Here is a 19,054-nt window from a genome sequence, read left to right on the forward strand (position 1 = left end):
CCAGCAAAGCCCCCAGCCCTGCAGCTGGAGCCTGACCCGGCCCCCAGCCCCTTCTGGGAGTGCTGGTGGAAGTTGGTACTTCCCCATGGGTTGCAGCCAGGCGGTTCCAGATGTTTCTTGCCCCTCGGGGCGCAGCTCCACTTCAGTCCCCTCCCATCTCACTTCCCCTGGGGACTCACTGCCACCCCAAAGAAAGCCCTGTGATCATCTCATTAAGTCTGTTTTATTTGTGGGTTTTTTTTTTCCGTTTTTTTTTTTTTTTTTTTTTTTAAGTACCGTACAAAAAACTCTCTTACAGTAACAAATACTGGGTTTACATTAGTAAACATCAACAGAAAGAGCATAGAGAACTACTGCTGGTAACAAACAGCTGAAGTGGCGAGTTAAGTATGGATTATTGCATATACCTAAGGACTAACATCTCGGTAGCGCTCACACAGCCGCCACGTCCTCTCTGAGCACAAAGCGGTCGGGGCACCTCTGCCACCCCCATCACCCCCCTGCGATGCGAGTGCCATCGGGGGTGATATTGGGGGGGTGATACTGGGGGGCTCAGAGCGTCCTGAGCTGGGAACAGAGCAACGTGACCCGACGCGAAGCGAGCAGAGCCGGGCACATCCCTGGGCTCTCCCCCCGCAGGGCTGCGCTGCGCCCTGGGAGCGGAACGGCCGCGTTGTGCCCGTGGGACGTGGGCACGTGGGGCGGTGGGGGACATGCGGGTCACAAGCAGCAAAGCACAGCCCAGGGCCTCGAAACACGTCACTACCCAGACAGCACGAGCAAAAGCATCATAGACAAATCACAACTAGCTTATTCCAGGGGAGCTGCGCTGCGCAAAGCTCAGGGTTTGGTCTTCCACCTGAAGGGGAAAGAAGGGAAAAGGAGCGTTTCTGAGAGCCACGTAAAGCATGGCCTGGAGGAATGGCAGCCCTGGGAAGGGCCCGGTCCTCCTCACCACACACAGTACTGCAAGCAGAGCCCCAGGGGGCCAACCCCGCGTCCCCAGCCGCGGTGATGCGTGTCAGGGCTGGAAGATGCAGCGGGGCCACTGCGACTGCTGCCGAGCTCACACAGAGGCTGTGGCTGTGCAGCAGGGAGGGACAGCGAGAGGAGAATCAGAAATACAGCTGGGAGGGTAAAAAACGCCGTCACGGGAAGCTGCAATTTCCCTGGGCAGCAAAGCCCGGGCCAAGCAAAGCGCTGGGAGCGGCTGAAAAAGAGCAGGCGGTGCTGGGGGGGGGACAATGTGGGCGAGGGGCTGGAGGAGCTTCCCTGCAGCCCACCCCCCCAGCACAGGCACAAAGCTCTGGGGTGTCACAGCCCCTATGAGGGCTCTGTGTCTCTTGTAAAGGGTGAAGAAGTTTAGCAGAAAATAAACCTCCTGGTGTTCCAGCTTGGTTTGCTATCGGAGGGGTTGGGGGCAGCTGGGCTTTGATTCTGAGCGATGCCCGATTCGAACTCTCACAGTGACGGATGCACACACAGCCCTCCAGCTGAGCTAACAGCCCCCAGAGGGAGTCTGGTTGTGCTCAGCGAGGCCATCACCAAACCAACCTGCACTTTGTGCTGTTTACTGAGGCAACAGGTTGCGGATCTGTTTGGACTGCCGGCGATAAATGCACTGCAGAGCACACACCAGAAGCAAGAATATGAGTAACTGAGCTGGCCACAGACACGTTCACTCATGGAATAACTCTACAGAGATTTCTAAGTTTCCCACAGTACAACCGAGTGTCTGAATGTCCCCAGTGGGTGTCCCTATGGGGGGAGGGAGACTCAGCCACCGCCTGGTCCCAGAAGACAGCAGTGCCATCCTCCTGCTTCAGGTTGGGCCTGCAATGGTATTCTCCCTAAAATTCCTCCTCTCAGGACATTTTTATATTGTTTTTTTCCTTGCAGATGGAGCGTGAGTGACTCTCAATAAATCACCTCCAATAATTATTACACACTGAGCACTGGGGCTGCCAGCCCTACTGCCCATCTGAGCTCTTGTGTCCCAGCCCAAACTCTTCCCTTAATTGTTAATTATTAATTATCACTGATCGCCATGCGATCCTCCCGAGTGATAGCACCAAACACTGACAGAGCAGGGGAGCCCCAGCACACAGCCCAGGGCCCATGGAGGGCGCACAGAGCAAGGAATGGGGTCTGTACAGCTGGGGGAAGGAGAGCTGCCACAAGCGACAGGAACGTAACATTTGTATCAGCAATCCCAGATCCAAAAAGGATCCGGGGAGCGGCCTCGATCAATGCGAGCAGCAGAGCTGATCGTGGGAACTGGGAGCATGAAATGCTGCATGCCCCACTGCAGACAGCGCATGGAGGACGGGACGTGGGCAGAGCACACACAGCACTGCAGCACTGAGGTCCCAGCACAGCCCATCATAACACAAAGCAGAAGCAGCAAAGCCTACAGCATCCACCAGCCTGTCCTGAGGACGTGGCCTCTGTAAGGGAAAGAGCCTCTCAGGCAAATCAAGAGGACGATCGATGCTTTCTTCAAGCCGGGCACTCAGGATGATGCAGTGAAGCAAAAGCCACCACAGCCTCAACTCAGAGCCCAGGTCCGGCTGTTAAAGCTCCTGCAGGGCCCACCCCACACCTCCTCCGCTGCCCTGGAGCCCTCTGAACTCAGCCTTTTCCAAAGAGATGCCCCAAGCACTGCCTGTGCCAGCCAGCCGCAATGGGCAGCTCTACAGCCATCCCCATACAGTACTCGTGAACATAAGTGCTTTGCATACGTAGTTGGCTATCATGCATATACATCCCTACGTGCTCAGGCCCCAGGCCCAGCGGAAATGCCACCCTCCTGCAGCAGAGGTCCTTCATTTTGTGCAGGGCTCGTAGTGTGCGTCAGCCTCCCACCCCTCCTGCCCCGAGCTCAGCAGCCCGCCCAGCCGCTGCCCACGCCTTGCATGTCGCAGTGGGAGTTCAGCAGGATGAGGTAAGCAGCCAATTACAAAAAGAACCATATTTACAGAGCTACAGTTAGCTTCAACGGGTTACACTCGCAGAGATTCACCAAAGACAACCAGAAACAAAGAGCTGTGCGTCCCACGGATTCTGCCGGGAAAAACACGGGTACCAACACGGATTTCACAGCTTAGTTGGCACAACTAAGGTGAGAGATTCGTCACAAACCACATCCTCCCTCCCCAGACAGCGACACTACAGAGGTGGCTCTGACACCAGGGAACAAGACAGCGAGATGGGGCACAGGATGGAGCGGAGACCTCAGCCAAGAATCCCTCCTCCCAGCACCCCCGCTGCCCCATGGAGGACACCACCTTCTTTTTGAAATGAGTCTCTGCATGGAAGAGCAGCACCCCTCGTACCAGACAGCAGCTCCCACCCCCGCCTGCAAAGTCACTGAGGGAAGAGGGAAGTGAGAGTGGAGGACGCATGCTCAGCGGAGGCTCGTCGTCCTCCTCCTCCTCCTCCTTCTCCTCCAGGATCTGGCAAGGAGCCCCTCGCTCAGAATGTGCCAGTGCTGCTCAGCTGGGCAGGGAATGACACCACAGTGCAGAGGAATTGGGATCTAGCTCTACGGTGATGCATAGCGGGGCAACCTGCCAGCAAGAAGGGGATCTGACCTGTTTGTTGGGGAAGGGGAGGAAGCTGCGCTCATCCACAGCAAATCAATCACAACCAGATCCCACCTCTTTAGGGCTGGAGGCCGCTGCGAGTCAACATTCCAGCCTTTTTGTCCCATCAGCCAACACGGGTTTCAGCTACTGACCAAAAGGGACACCAGGAACGGTCACAGACATCTCAGATGCTCTGGAGGGGCAGGAGCACAGAGACTCAACTATACAGGGTGCAAGAGTCCAGAGCCAGAAAGCAGCGCTCTGGGGAGAAGCTGAAGGCAGCTGTTGTGTTGTGCATGGTCTGTTCATCTGGCTGGTGGCTGGGAAAGGACCGGGTGAGCCAGCGTGACATTCAGGGAGTCATTGTGCTGCACCAGGGACGTGTGCTTGTAGTGCAAGACCAGGTCCTTGAGGGAGGCGTACAGGTTGTAGGGCTCTGCAAACCCATAGCCAGTCGCTGTCTTGTAGATCACGCAGTGCTTGGTGTCACCATCCACCCTGCCAGGGAGAAAAGGGAACACAGGTTAGCGGCATGCGAAGGATCCCTGCTAGGACAGCAATAGCAGAGCACAAGCTGGTACCACCAGAGCTGCCCAAAAACACATCTGGCCCTGGCATGAGGAGCCGTGGCAGACAGGAGACTCTGGGGAAGCCCAGTCTGCCAGCTGATGCCTCCACATCTGGCAAGAGAAGGGCAGAGCAGCTCGGGAGCACAGCCAACACCAGCCCCATCCCTCCGCCGGGCTGTGCTCCCCATGTGGCTGCAGCCTCACACACAGCACTGTGGGGGTACTCACACCACGGAGCAGGCATAGCACCCCTTCTGGCTGCTCTCACGGATCAGGAAGGTGCCGTCCCGTTTGCCACACAGCATCTCCTCTGCCTGCAAGCGATTGATCTTCCCCACGTACCACGTCCGCTCCTCGTGGTGGGGCAGTTCCTCCTCGTCATCCATCATGGAGTACTGACTGCAATTGAGCACAGTCAGGGTCAGGACCCTTCAGTTTGGATGTGTGGCCCCCACATTTTCCCTCCCCCAGCCAGCTGCCATCACTCCTGGCAAGGAAGGCGTCCTCAGCTCCCAGACAGGGAGATGGGACTTGCCCAAGGCCCCCAAACAGGCAGAACTGGCTGCACCAGCTGTGCTCCTACAGCCCCCAACACACAAGCAGGGACACTCACTCCTCTGTCTCATTCTTGATACCCAGCCACTCGTTGATTTTCTTCTGCCGGGCACCCTTCTGCGTCAGCCACCTAGGGAAGAAGAAGCAGAGCTCAGTGCAGGCAACGTGCCCAGGCCAGACAGCACTCACCCAGCAGCCATCGCCAGAGGGCAGCAGCCTCCCCCTTTGAGAAGCTGCCATGCCCTAAGGCTGCAGGGCTCCTTGCTCCTGCACACAGCAGCCCTAAGAGCCAGTCTGACAAACCCCAAAGCCCTCAAGGAGCCAGCTGGACGGGCTGCAAGGGAGTTGGGCCCCTCTCCCAGCCCTCTGCGGGGGCAGGCACTACATACACCAAATACTGGTCCCGCAGTTTGCGCAGCTGCATGAGGTCTGGCTTGAGGCTGTTCATGCGCTTGTCGATCTCCCGGTTTTCCGAGGCCTGTTTCTTCAGGTCCTGCTCTAGCTTCATCTTGCTGTCGTGGATTTCCGTGATGCGAGACTTGAGCTTCTCTGAGTTCATGAGGATCCTGGGAGAAAGGAAGGGTGGGCTGTGAGCCAAGGTGGGGGAGGTGAGGGAGGCAGCCTGCCAGCTCCAGCCTGCAGCACGCTGGAGAAAAGGGCTGTGCGTGCCTCGGCTCTGCCCTGAGCCCGGATGTTCCTTCCAGCCCCAAGAGCCCTTCTCCAAGCAGGACAGGTCACTGCTGCCCTCAGTCCTTACCGCTGCACCTCCTTCTCGTTGCCCTCTCGTCGGAAGCGCTCGATGTACTCCTTGCTGCATTTCTCCTGTGTCTGACACTGCTCCTCAAAGATCTTGATCGTTTCATTAAAGGCTTCAATTGCCGTCCTCTTCATCTGCAGCTCCTGAGTTGAGGAGAAGGGAGAACTGAGTGAGGGGGAGGATGCGGGCAGGTTTCTGCCCATCTGGAGCATCCTATTCCCCCCTTCCCAAACCAGCACTGTCCCTGGTGCAGTCAATACATTCCCACTCTGAAGTTCTCTGGGGAGTCCCCCCAAATCCAGGGTGGACAAATGGGGCAGTGGGTGCCCAACTTCTGCTCTCCTTTGTGCAGTGTATGGCTGCCAGTGATCGGTGATGTTGAGGCAGCCCATGGGGCCACATACCTGTGAAGTGCGGGTGTACTCCTCATACAGCAGATCATACTCCCAGCTCTTGTCCTGGTATTGCTGGTGATAGACCTTCAGCTGTTCCCCTACAGCTTCCACACTGTCCTCCTTTACCACTTGGTCCTGCCATACACAAAGCCTCAAGTCAGGACCCGCTGCTGCCCTACAAGCAGGCCCTCTGTAAGGCAGTCGGCCCCATGAAACCCCACCCACCCTGCAGGGTGCCGATTACCCCACAGAGCAATGTCCCAGCACAGCAAAGAGATGCTGCAGAACACGGTCTGGACCACAGGGCCAGGGATGGATGAACAAATAGATGCCCTGGTTCTGGCTGTGCTGGCCAGCCATCACTCCTGCAGCACAGGCCTCACCTGCTGGTACTTGGAGATGGGGTAGAGCAGCCTGGTGTCCAGCTTGGCGTTGTACTGGGCAAGCGACTCATGCCTGTAATGTGTGATGAGCTCCACCACTGAGCCAAAAGTCAGGGGCTCTGAGAAGCCATACTTCCCTTCTCGGTGAAAGATCTTGATCAGCTTGTTATTGCCTCCTTTCCTGTAGCAGGGAGAAGAGAGCAGAAGGTGCCTATCACCACTCCAGTGCTCTGCTCTAGCACGGATGTCCCCCTTGTGCCAGCCTGATGTTCCATCAGCCATAGGGACACTTGCTGACAGCTCCACCCCAGGGCAGCAGAGGCTCTCAAAGGGCTCCAGCACCTTACCTGAGTGTGAGTGTGTACTCCCCCTGGATCTTGCTGGAGGCATCACGCACCAGGAAGGTACCATCTGGTGTGTCCCGCAGCTTCTCATTCACTTCCTCCCTGAGAGGGACAGAGGATTGTCACAGTCTGTGAGGTGCAACCAGAGCTCCTCTAGATAACCCAACAGCCTGGGCATCCACAGCAGGAGCTGCCAGCCACCCCCTTACCGGGAGATGTCACCCCAGTACCACTCGGCGTCCTGCAAGGGCACACTGTTCCCATTGGCCAGGCTGGCTGCACTGGGCTTTGGCTTCGGTGGTTTTGGAGGCAATGCTGTAAGAGAAGTAGAGTTGAAGCAGGGTTAAAGCAGGACTGGCCCGTAGCCCAGCTCCACACCCTCGCCAGAGGCAATCCCTTGGAGCTCAGAGTCCCCCTCCCTGAGGTAATTGTCCTGGGAAGCCCTGCTGGGCCACCACACTGCCAGGAGCAAGAGATGAGAGCCTTGAGCAGGCATCCAAGCACAGCTGGGCTACAGAAATGCCCTCAGCAATCTGCTCGGGGAGGCAGGGATTCCACACCCACACAGCACAAGTGCTAATGCCTCGGGTCCCAAAGAGGGGGCATGTCAGCTACTGAGGACGGTACCTGGAGGCAACTGTTCTGGCTCCAACTCCTTCGTCTGCAGAAGCATCTCCAGAAAAAGCACAGAGAAGTCAGGACTCAGCTCCGGGCTGTGGGAAGAGAGGAACGAATCAGCAATTGTAGGGGAGAGCCTGGCACTCCTCTGTGCCCCCTGCGCAACGGGTCAGCAGGGTCAGCTGTTCATCCCAGCACAGCCCAGCTGCTGCAGAATAACAGAAGGGCTCTGCCCTGGCTTTGGGCCCCACCTCTGTATGCTGCCAGCAGTTTAATCCCACGTGCAGCAGGGCCGGGGTGCGGGTAGATGTACTGTTACAGCCTGGACTCCTTGTCCTGGCAGGCACAGTGGCCAGCAGCGGGTACATGGCTGGGATCTGAGAGCTGCACGTACCTGGCGCCGGGCAGCCGGAGGAGAAGGGGGCCAAAGATCTCTCCCAGGGCCTGAGGGTGGAGGCTGTTGCTCTCGGCCTGCTGCGATACCTTCCCCAGATGCCGGAGCAGGAACTGTAGGGTGAGCGTGTTCTGGAGTGGGATCGCAGGCGACTCCAAGGCCAGCAGCAGCTGTTTCCGGCAATTCTCTGGCTGGGGGATCTCTGGGGAGAGAAGCAAGACACGATGGAATGGCTGGGCAGCAGGCACTGCTTTCCACGCTCTGGCTGTCACAGCGTGGGAGCACTGTCAGCAGCAGAGGCCACATGACAAACCCCAGAGGGACAAGACCTATTTTATTACCCCAAACACATCCGTTCCACCCACGCACCCATTCCCAAGTGTGGCCGGGGAAGCCCTTACCCTGCAGGATGCGAAGGATGTCTCCATGCACAGACACTGGCACCACAGGGGAGGGCAGGTCCTGCAGGTAGCCTCGCAGCGCTTCGCCCAGGGAGTGCACATCAAAGGGCTCCAGGTCACCCAGGCTCCAATCTGCCAAGGCAGAGATTTCCCATGGGAGGTGGGTGCAGATCTGGCATCCGCCCCAGAGCGTTGTGTCCCACTGCAGCATGAGTGCAGCGAGCGATGGGGGCACCTAGAAACAGCTGCAAAATCTCTGGCTGCTGCCAGCAATCATCGTGGGCACTCAGAGAGAGCTCTGGCAGCTCCTGGGCAGTCAAGCAGACCAGAAGACCGAACCTGCCTGGAGGTGCCCATCTCCCTGAAGTAAGCAGGCAGGGGCTCCCCTGGGAGGGGGTGTTAGTGGATTTGGGTGCCCACACCTTTTGCTGAGACATATGACTTGTCTGAGTTTTACTCCCTGCTATTGTTAGAGACAAGCATGAAGAGGGGATCAGCCAATTGTTCACACACCAAACCCAACAGGGAAAATGTCTCCCTTGAAGCGTGCTGCCCCAGAAACACCAGGCACAGGCTGCTGGGACAGCACAGAGAGCCTCTTCAGAAAGCAGCACGGCCGGAGCCAAGAGCACTGCTTCGCTCAGGCCCATGAAGAACATCTGCGAAAGGGGACAAGCTAGCAGGGTGCTGGACGAGGCCCAGGCTCAGCCGAGAGGCAGACAGCTCCCGGGGCTCGCTGGCACAGACCGCCAGCCGCAGGCACAGCGGAGCCACAGCTCCAGCCACCAAGCCGAGCTCTGTGATCCTCTCTGCTTATTAGTGGTGTGACAGAGCCAGAGAAGCTCCACAAGGCTGTCGTCAGAGCACCCCGAGAGCAGGGCACCCCGAAGACGGCAGGAGAGCAGCGTGGGGATTCACCTGGAGGCCTGCGGGTCTCTCAGCTGGGGCCGCATCCCTTTGCCCCGGCCCCTGCCCACGAAAGGCAGCAGGAATCCTCCCCGTCCCGACCCCAGCATGCGAAGGGGGACATGTCAGGACGGGCCGGCCCCGCAGGCAGCGTGCCGGCAGTCAGGAACCGCCAGGGACAGGCGAGCCCGGCCTGGATTGCATTACTGCTGGTGCTGTCACATCCACTAATCTCCTCCATCTGAGCCGATTCGCCTCCTCACCATGAAGAGCTGGTTCTTACCGGTTCTTAGAGCTTGCCTCAGTTCGGAGCCAGATGTCCTGTACAACATCTCGCTGTCTAACCCTGCAGAAGGGAGGACGCTGCTGTGAGTCCCAGCGCACGCACCGTTCTGCAGCCAGCCTGCTAAGACAACGGCTGCAGACGACTCGAGGCAGGCAGCCCACGCAGCACTCCTGCAGCTGCTGCCACAGCCCCCCTCGATCCTTGGGTCAGCCTCCAAGCCCCGGCTCAGTGCCCCCACAGCGGGGATTTGGGTGCACCCTGCAGAGCCTGCCCAGCATCCAGGGCACCTCAGCACCCTGCTGCACTCCAAGCACTGCAGCACAAGCTCTGTGCTGTTTGGAGCGGGACAACGCAGCAGGCTTAAGCCTGGGGACCAGCACCTGAGGCCAGAGGGGATCGGGAGGCCCCCCTCCCACAGGCAGCTGTGTATCACATATCTCAGTGTTCCATCCAACACTAACAGCTTTTATAAACAGCTGCCTTTGTCCCACTCTCACTGGGTTCTAGAGGGTGTCAGCCCCTTGGTACTCAATATCCCCCATTACCTTTCTTCTCAATGGCTTCCACCAGCTTCACCAGCAGTGGAGGTGCAACCTCTGGAGGGCTGAACTGCTCCTGCAGGTCGGGGAGAGGAGACCCTGGGGAGAAAGGGAAGAGGTCAGACCCCTCTCAGCAGACAGTTCGCAGCAGAGCTGGGGCCAGAGCACAAACGATAACGTTGCTCCTAACAGCAGCACCCCCAGGCAGAGAAAGCCTGACCCCTGGCCCCTGCTGCCAGGCCACAGCCGCACAAATGCTACGCAGAGCCTGCAGGCTGCCCACAAGCTGGTCCCTAAACCAGCCCAGAATCTGCGGAGCCCAGCCTCACTCAGAGTCCCAGAAAGCACAATGGGGTTTGCACACACAGGGGGATCCGTACTGCTTTCTGATGACGCTACAGAGCAGAGTTTACCTCCCTGAATGCTCAGCTCGTGCAGGCAGGCACTGCAGGGGTTACCTGGGCTCTGGAATTCAGCCCCTGCCCAGGACAGGACACAGCACAGGGCTGGTGGAGGAGCGTGGCTGGGGAGCTCGCTCGCAGTGGTGAGCTGTGATTAATCCAGCAATTCAGGCAGAGTGCAGCGTCAGCAAATTCCTGCCCTTGATTGCTCGCTTAACATGGAAACCAGCCCTCTGCCTCCCCCTCCCCGCTAGCCATAACCTCGGTGCAAGCTGCTGCAGGGCGCGGGCAGCCTGCGGCACAGCACCAGGCACCCTGTGGCAGGATTGCTGCAGGCAGCCCTGTGCTGCAGGCAGCCCACACGGACCGGTCAGGGCAGCACAGCCGGCTGCTCCACACCTCGTGTCCCTGGAGCCCTCACTGCCCTAACTGTGTGCTCCCAGACCCTCCCCACGTTTACCACAGGCACGGCCCTGCATCAAACAGCACTTCGGTGCCATCTCTGGATCTGTAACAGGATCACAGCAGTGTGGGAAGGACTGCGACACGCCGTGATGCAGGGCAGCTGCCTCGAGGTGTCTTTTGGGAAGCTGGAGATGGAGCTGCAGTGTGATCACAGGGCAGGGTGCTGCCAAAGCACAGCCTATGTGCTCCAATGAGGTGGCTTCGGGGCCAGCACAGCAGGGCCCCAGGCATGCTTCCCCATGCTGAGCGTGACGCATACCAGGGCAGGAGGGTGCACGCCCAGCTGCCAACAGGAGGATGAGCAGAGTCAGGCTCATCCCTGCTCCCTGCTGAGTGCCAGCCAGGCTGGAGGCTCCTCCAGACCAGTCAGTCCCCAGCAAAGGGACATCAGTGGTCCACGAGGACACCCAGCACACTCTGCTTCATGGAAGCAGAACCAAAAGGCAGCACTGCATTGCAAAACACAGCTCTGCTGTCAGGGATCTGACCTGAGCTTGCCTGTGCACCCAGTGTGGTCCCAGCACAAGCTGCAAGTTAGTTAGTACCCAGTGAACCTCCTGCCCCCACTGCCACAGCGAGGGACAAAACAGCTCAGGACCGTGCTTTGAGACGATGACCACAGAGGAGGAAGCAGCTCAGCATGGACGATCCCAAGGCAGAACAAAGCTGCTCCAAGAGCTGCCCATGCTCGTGGCTGGGCACAGAATGGGGCTCAGCACGGCATTCGCCGGGGTGAGGCCAGGTCCTCACTGCAGCTGGACGAGGAGCACAGGGCTGGCAGCTCCAGGCCTGACCCTTGGGAAGGGCTAAAGGGAGGGTAAACGCTGTGCTCCCCACGTGGTCCAGTTGGGAATGTGCTGTTTCAGCAGGCAGCAGCCTGCGCTGGGATCCAGCAGCCATGCTGCAGCCAGCAGCAGCTCCCGAGCCCTGCCAGGCCTCTGGGCTGGGCCCAAGTGAACAAGGGCACTCACAGCACAGCCGGGCAGCTGCGGAAATATTTCCAAGCCGCATTTTCCGCTCACGCTCTCTGCAGAAGGCAAACACCAGAAGCTCATAAATTCAGCCTTGGAAAGCACCGGGGCTTGCTGCCCTGCAGGGCTGTCTGTGCCGGGGCCCCTTCCTCCCGGGCTACAGTACAGCCATGCTGTGTGACAGGGGGTAAGGGACTGCCAAGTCAGAGCAGACCCAGGAAGCAGGGCAGAAATACAGCCAGCTGTGAGCTGAGCGAGCAGCCAAGAGACATCTCTGCACCTCCCAAGCAGGCCTCAGCCGAGGACAGGCAGGCCACAAAGAAATAACACAGCCTTGGCTTGAATACAATTCCTCTGTTGCAAAAATGTGCCTTTCCCCAGCAACACAACGTGCCGCGTGCAAAATGGCCTCAGGCATTCGAACTGCTGTCCCACAGGTTGTGTGCCTGGGGTGGCTGTGGGATGCACCCACGAGGGGCAGGGACACAGCTGGCACCCGGTGCACCACGTTCCATCTTCACTCTGTCCATCCTAGGGCAGGAAGCAGAGCGGCTGGCTTTTGGTTTCTTTTCCATGGGTCGGGAACGTCAGCACATATCCTTTTCCACATCACACAGCTCTCCACCCCCAACCTTGCACAGGGCAGAGGCTTTGACCACCCACACACAGCTCTGCCAAGCCAAGCTCCAGGAGCATGAGAGAGCCCACAGAGGCACAAGTACAGCCCTCGAGGGTGTGCAGGGCTGGGTGCAGGCAAGGCCAACACATGCACTGCAGAGCGTGCCCCGGGCTCCCACAAGGAGCCAATCCCTGGAAAGGGGGTGACGCAAGTTGGTGGCTCCTGCTGCCAGTCCCAGCCACGTTTGCACCCTGCAGAGACCGTGGGATCCCCAGGGCCGTGATGCTGGGTTTGGGAACAGCGCACACAGCCCCACCATCCCACTGTCACAGGAGTAGAAAGGGGCTCCTTTCTACTCCTTAGGGCCTCTCAGAGGTTTCATACAGCATCTGACAGGACAGCCGTGGGCTCCCAGTTCTGTGGGCAGCACTGAGGTGGGCAGCTTCTCTGCTGAAGCCATGCCAAGCCCAGTTCTTACCCCAGGTGTGCAGTGCTCATGCCCTGCTCAGCCCTGGCTCAGCCATGCACAGATAGGGACGGGTGCCAGGCAGATGAAAATTAGCTGCAGTTCTTGGAAATACTCTTTTAGATCCAGATTTTTCTCCTCTTGCCCAGAGACAAGTAACTGCATCTCAGTGGGGCTGAGCAGCTCTTGGCAAGGAGCAATGTGCCAGGTGCTCAGGAGGCAGACAGGAGAGGTCAGGACTTGCTCTGTGAAGGAGGGAGCTGGGCAAAACCCTCAGCAAAGCAGGGAGAGGGACCACGGGATGCAGCCAGTCATGGCCCAGGGAAAGACCTCTGAGAAGTTAGAGAGGAACAAGGCTTGTCCCAAGAAGCACTGCAAAGTATGAACGCAGATCAAAACACTCGAAGAACACAGCGCTTTGCTTTTGGCCAGAACTGAGCGTGAGCCCACAAATCCTGCACAACTCAACACCTGGCAGGGATCTGCTGAGCAGCAGAAGGGGCCTGCAGTGATGCTTACCTTGCTCAAGAGCCTCCTGCAGTCGGCAGCCACTGGCTCCTGGTGTTGCAGGCAGGGGTCTCTGCACTCGGGGCCGGTGTGAAGGGACGGAGATCTTCACGGGCCCCACGTACTCCACGTACGTGCCGGGGAAGTCACCCTTCTGCTTGGTTCTCTCATTGACACCCAGGATCCACCCGATCTGGTTGGGGTTCTGCTCGTCCCCATCTTTGAAGCCCAAGGCTTGCAGGGCTCCCTTGCTCACCACCAGGATGTCCCCAGGCACCAGGTCAATGTCCTCCTCGCGCTCCTTGCGGTAAGGATAGAGCGCACGGTACTGGAACCCGTCAGTGCTGCCCATTCTCTCTGCCATGAGGAGACGGCTCTGAACAGCGAGGCAGCGTCCTTTGGGTGGGAGAGGAGAGACCTCAGGGGCAGCTCTCCCCCATCAGCAGTCTGAACGTCTCTGCACAAACCGGCACCTCAGGAGCCTGGTCCCAGTGCCCCGGCTTGCTTAGGTGCAGCCCCTTTTCCTCAGCTTGAAACCGCGGTTCAGCCAAATTATGGAGCAAAGGGAGAAGGAGACAAACATAATCCAGCACTCGTGAGTGGGCATGCAGCAAAGAAAAAAGGAGGGCAGGGTTCAGTTCACCAAAAAAGAAGGTTTCCTGGAGTCCGCAGGGCAAAAGCACGGAGCGTTTCCAGCCAGGAGCCGCGTGGCATGCTGCTCCTCCAGACCCAGAGCCTGCAATGAAAGAGAAGGAGGCTGGTCACCGCACCGCCAGGCACCCTGCGCCCTCCCAGGACGCCAGCATTCAAAGCAGGGGATCATCCAAGCGAGGCAGGGCTCACTTCTCTCCTAACGAGGCTCACTGCAAGCCCTGGATCCAGCGCTCTCTGCCAGGACATGCTAAGAGCAATTTACGCTCAGAAAAGCAAGAGAGGAGCCAGCGGCTGCTCGCAGGAATGCTCTGCAGAGCGAACACCTCCTCTCTGCCACAGCCAGGCACTGGCTCTGCATCCTAAAGAGGATCACTTCTGTTTCTTCAGCTTGCTCTCTTCACAGCACTCATGCAAACAAGAAGACAACAAGTGGGACAAAACAGCCTTTATGCAGGAACTTTTGCATACAGAAAAGGGTGACCCTGCAACCACCAGCTGGAGGCCCTGAATAGGAGCAAAACAAACAGATTTAACCTTTTCTTGCTAAATTGATTAAATTTCACAGGTCACCTTTACATCTCCCCATGCAATTCCTCACAGAGTCATTTTCTGAAGGCAACAAATGTAGGTTAACACAGCTTTCAGTTGAAGGCTTTCGAGACGCTCTGCCATTCCCACAGAGCAGCACTTCAAAGCTTTGCTCTGAGCAAAGTGAATTTTTGAACTTTTATTTAAAAGCAGCAGCACGAAGCGTGTAGGCAACGCAGGCACAGTTTCTTCACAGATGGAAGCGAGAGAGGTTAAAAATAAAAGTATCTTCAGAAGCCTTCAAATCTGCTTAGAGCTGCTAACCGCCTTTAAGCTATTCAAACACAGAGAAACTGAAGAATAGGCTGCCTGCCCAGCCCAGAAAGCCACCCAAAAGAACAAACCTGGGCTGTAACATGCTGGTTAAGGGCTATGTGAGCCGGGGCATTCCCAGCACGTCCTCCTTTCCCATCCCTCCCTGCCATTCCCACCTCCCTGAGGCTGAGCCGTGGTGCTGAGGATCGGCACAGCCTGCGGGGGCAGCTGGGAACACAGTCCCAGCGATGCCGTAGGCCTGCTGGATGGCTGCAGGTCCTGTTCACAGCCTGAGCGGTTCTGGTCCGAAACCCACACCTCATCTGAAAGCGATTGGAGCTCGGAGCTCCCCGAGGCAGAAGGAGCAGAGCCTTCTGCCTGCACCGGGTGAGCCCAGCACCCTTCCCAGCAGGACGAACGCTCCGCCAACCAAAGCCAGAGCAGCTCCGACCTCATGCTGGGCTCAGCAAGAGGCATTAACATCCGTGATCTGCAGCAACTTGAAACAACCCTCCCGGGCCAGCTACATGCAGCTACAAGCCCCCTTTCCTACCACATCTGCGTGCTAGCAGAAGGTGGAAGAGATGGCACGAGCCCCCCCTGAAGCTGGCTGCACCCCCAGCTCTGCAGCCCGGCTGCTCCCAGCACCGCCCTGCAAAGCTCGCTCATTCCCTCGACAAAGAAAAGCACAAAGAGGCTGCAGAGCACAAAACCTGTGCAGGAGCCAGAGCCTGTGCTAGCTGCCTGAGTCTGGGCAAACATCCCAGCTGGGCTGCCTCCTCCATGAATGAGCAGAGAACCCTCAGGGAGGCCGGAGGCTCGCAGGGAGGCTCCAGCTGGTGCAGAACAGGACTGAGCCTGATCCAGGTCACTGGAGAGCTTCTCCACGGCTTTAAGTGCAACGCAAGGCTGCACAGCTCCCCAGGAGGCCCTCGGGATGCGGGGTGCTTGCAGCAAGGCAGCACACCCCAGCACAGTAGCCACAGAACGCTCACAGCAGAACGCACATTTCCTGAATCCAAGCAGCCCCAGCCAGGAAAATATTACTTCATAACCCAGAGCATTAAGAGAGATTTATGGCCACGCTGGGACGCCTGCCCCTCGCCCCTCTGAACTCTGCCTGCTGGGTCTGATGGAGAGGAGCCACCAGCCTGCAGGGGACAGAGCCTGAACGCAGCGGCTGCCCGGCATCCAGGCTCAGATCCCAGCACAAAAGCCAGGTGCTTCCAACCAGCTCGTGCAGCCACTGAGGCTGGGAGGACAAAAACTCTCAGCCCTGGCAAACTCGTTCAGTAGCTTTTAAAAGCAGAGCTGCACGGCGGGGTGGGAAGAGGCTCCGGAGCTCCAAGTCTCCCAGGAGCAGGTCCCACAGCTTCTGGCTCCGTGCAGCCCGGCGCCTGCTCTTGCACAAGGCAAGGAGCTCAGCTGCTGCAGCACCTCTCAGCACGACAGACCCCGGTGGGAAAGCAGAGACCTGCCTCCACACTGCCCTGCTCTCCACGCCCCAGCAGGGCACCTGGCATGCAGATAATTACGGGATTGGAGCCAGGCCGGCCTCGCAGCTCACCTGCCCTCCCTGCACTCAGTCCATGCTGGCAGGGAGCGTCGCTGCCCGTCCTCCAGGAGCCACCAGCGGGCAGCTGGGCCGTGCAGGACCACGATGTGGGGAACCTCTGCAAAGAGCAGGAGATCAGTGCGTGTCTGGGGAGAGGGGGAGGGAGCGCAGAGCTTCCACAGCCCTTAAATAGATATTTGGAGGGAAGGAGAAGCTGGGAAGGGGCAGGCGGTGCCGAGAGCGCGGGACACGCACGAGCCTGCCTGCTGCCAGCGCCTCCAAAGCGGGGCTCTGCGTGCGCCAGGACAGCCAGCAGCTTGCCAGCACATTTCTGCTGGGCCCATCTCCAGCTCCGCTCACGGGGAAGGAGCCTCGTGTGTCTGTGCTGGCGAGCACTTGTCGGGCTCCTCCGAAAATCCCATGCATTAGACATCTAAATACCTTGGTAAATCTATCTCAGTGCCCAGAAACAATCCCACGATTCATTAACCGCTGTCAATACTTTCTTTGTTTAATACACCAGTCTGAAACAAAAAACACATTACAAGCCTTTTTTCTGCGTGCCCAGCACATAAATAAAAGCATCTTAGCTTTTATGAAATGTGGTTCCTGCGCGTTTTAACCAAGTTCCAAATGCAGTTCAAAGGGCAGCTTGGCTTGAAGTGAGGCAGAGCATTGCTTTCCCTCCAGCGAGGCACAAGTATGCGTAAAAATATTCTAAAAGAAGTGTTTATGGCAGCTTACACAGCTCCAATGCCTCCATCAGATCCTCAGCAAGGGGGAAAAAAGGAGAAGAAAGAAGAAAAAGAAGGAAAAAAACAGGTCATGTTCTGAACTGCACAAAACCCCACATGTTAACAGGTTACAAACCGTGAGAAAAACCTTCCTTCTGCTAAAAGCAGCATGGCACGGGGCAGCCAAGCCCATTTTCACCTCTTTTCTCACCAAGAAATGCTTCTGCTGCAGCTGCCAGCAGAGCAGCAGTGCCCCACTCACGGAGCAGAACTCCACGCACCGGGGCTCTTCGCTCTGTGTGCCCTGACACGTCCCCACAGCACCCTATTCCCACTCTACAAGCACAGGGAAAAGCTCAGGGTTGGGATTTCATTTCCCCAGAAGCAAACCCAGCAATGGCTGTGTTTTGGTTATTTCCCTAAAAAAAAAAGGCACAGTTCTAAAAAAGCAGAGAGCGCACAGAAACGACATCCCGCTTCTGCTGACCCAGCTGCTTAAAATCACTTTTCTGCAGCGTCAGGAATCCATGACAGTTTGTTAGCAGCTCCACACGGCAGAATAACCTACAAGGTGCGACGTAACCGCGTGCAACCCCACGATACAGCAAGAGCTGCACGACCTTCCAGCCGGAGCCGCGCCGTGCCTTCCTCCGTTTGCTCTCTATCTTCCATTACTCAGCCGCTTCAGCGCCAGGCCGTGGCTGCAGATACTCTCGGAGGAATTAAGAGAGCCCCCGATATTATAAATACTGCTTTTTATTGTAAACACAGCGGCGCTCCGCCGCTCCAGCCTGGCTCCATTCCCCGCTGCATTCCTCCGAGCTGCGGTTTCTCTCCCGACCAACGCAGAACTTTCGTGCAGTGAGAACCAACCGCACGCAGGAGGGATTTTTCCACGTTCTTAGAGGAGCCAAGGGGTAAAAAGGGGGCAGCGATCACCGCCGGCAGACCCACAGCACGGCAGTCGGCGCCGCGCCACGACCCGCGGGGCAGAACGGAGTCGCACGCTCAGAAATCACCGAAGGAACCCAAGAGGCCGGGCTGCGCCGCGCGAAGGACGGGGCGGGGAGCGGAGCGGGGCGGGGGGCGGCCCGGCGCGGGGGCCGCGGCGGCGGGGAGGGCGGGGGGCCGGGAAGGCGACGATTGCGGCTGCGTTCGCTCAGCTGCCTCCATCCCTGCGCTCGCAGCCGCGGTTCCCCGCTCCGGAGATAAAAGACAGGCGGCCGTCCCGCGGCGCTCGCACAGCCCGGACCCCCGGCTTCATTCCCCGCTACTCTCCGCGCCGCAGCCCGGGACGCCGCCCCGCGTGCAACGACGGCCGGCACGTGGAGCTCCGGGAGCGGCCCGGCCGCACGGGGCAGCGGGGACGGCGGCGACACCGGGACGCGGAACTGCGGCGGAGAGCCGGGCCGAGCTCGGGGCCCGCGCCCGTCAGCTGCTGCTGCTGCCGCTGCCGCCGCCGCCCGCACCGCCCAACCGCCCGCCCGCCGGCCCCGAGGCCGCCCGCGCTCGCTGAGCCCCGGCCCCGCTCACCTCCCCGCCGCCTCCATCCGCCGCCGCTCGCCTCCAGCCCGTTCCTTCTTTCCGGCCCGGCGGCAGCCTGGGAAAAGGCCCGAACGCCGCCGGAACGGCCCGAACCCGCCCCGGAAAGACCCGACAGCTGTCGGAGAAGAACGAACCTCCCCGAACGCTCGCTGGCCACGCCCCTTCCCCCGCTCTGCCGGCTGCGATCGGGATCCCGCCCCCGCGGCCGAACAGTTCCGGAAAGAGCCGACCGCTGACCGGCGCCAACCGCCGCGCGGCGGTGTGGGGCAGCGCGGCCGTGCGGGAGAGCGGTGCGGCGCCGCCTGGCGGCGGGAGGGGGAAGCGGGCACGGAGCGTCGCCGGGCCCTGCGCTGTGTGGGCCCTGCGCGGCCCTCGTGAGGACCCCGGCCCCTCGCCCTCCTCCAGCCCCCACCCGGCCCCAGCCACGTCTGCAGAAGGCCGCAGGCCACAGCAAGTCCCAAGGAACAATTTAATGCCACATAAAACTCCGCAGTGCTGACAGCGAGGCCGGTGCTCGGCCCTTCAAAGCAAAGGCCCTGTTTGCTTTCACCACGTTTTCC

At 59.0% G+C, this 19,054-nt stretch overlaps 1 protein-coding gene and 1 pseudogene across 3 annotated transcripts; both read right to left on the reverse strand.

Moving 5' to 3' along the window:
- Positions 1-1,132: 1,132 nt before the first annotated feature.
- PIK3R2 (phosphoinositide-3-kinase regulatory subunit 2) lies at positions 1,133-18,605 on the reverse strand. 3 transcript variants are annotated; one of them, XM_090126234.1, is made up of 17 exons: positions 18,483-18,604; positions 16,228-16,333; positions 13,176-13,899; positions 9,741-9,833; positions 9,193-9,312; positions 8,004-8,135; positions 7,603-7,804; positions 7,218-7,303; positions 6,800-6,905; positions 6,594-6,692; positions 6,247-6,427; positions 5,873-5,998; positions 5,469-5,611; positions 5,101-5,277; positions 4,770-4,841; positions 4,385-4,555; positions 1,133-4,085 (listed from the first exon to the last, which is right to left on the reverse strand). In XM_090126234.1, the coding sequence occupies exons 3-17, from the start codon at positions 13,525-13,527 to the stop codon at positions 3,893-3,895; spliced, it is 2,253 nt and encodes a 750-aa protein (XP_089982360.1). In that variant the 5' UTR covers positions 13,528-13,899; positions 16,228-16,333; positions 18,483-18,604; the 3' UTR covers positions 1,133-3,892. The 3 variants fall into 3 exon arrangements, with proteins under 3 accessions (XP_089982360.1, XP_031459895.1, XP_031459894.1); XM_031604035.2 differs by lacking the exon at positions 16,228-16,333 and having other exon boundaries at positions 9,193-9,255; positions 18,483-18,605; XM_031604034.2 differs by lacking the exon at positions 16,228-16,333 and having other exon boundaries at positions 18,483-18,605.
- On the reverse strand, positions 14,442-16,641 carry LOC149914735 (uncharacterized; annotated as a pseudogene).
- Positions 18,606-19,054: the final 449 nt, after the last annotated feature.

The sequence above is a fragment of the Phasianus colchicus genome, chromosome 28, assembly GCF_987193195.1.
Source record: "Phasianus colchicus chromosome 28, bPhaCol1.hap1.1, whole genome shotgun sequence".
In the NCBI taxonomy this organism is placed as follows: domain Eukaryota; kingdom Metazoa; phylum Chordata; class Aves; order Galliformes; family Phasianidae; genus Phasianus; species Phasianus colchicus.

Excerpts from the sequence above, each read along its gene's own strand:
- PIK3R2 (XM_031604034.2), bottom strand. The coding sequence starts at position 13,527 with ATGGCAGAGAGAATGGGCAGCACTGACGGGTTCCAGTACCGTGCGCTC. Across the intron at positions 7,805-8,003 it reads CATCCTTCGCATCCTGCAGG|AGATCCCCCAGCCAGAGAAT; the intron begins GTAAGGGCTTCC and ends TTCTCTCCCCAG. Across the intron at positions 4,842-5,100 it reads CTGCGGGACCAGTATTTGGT|GTGGCTGACGCAGAAGGGTG; the intron begins GTATGTAGTGCC and ends CTTCTTCCCTAG.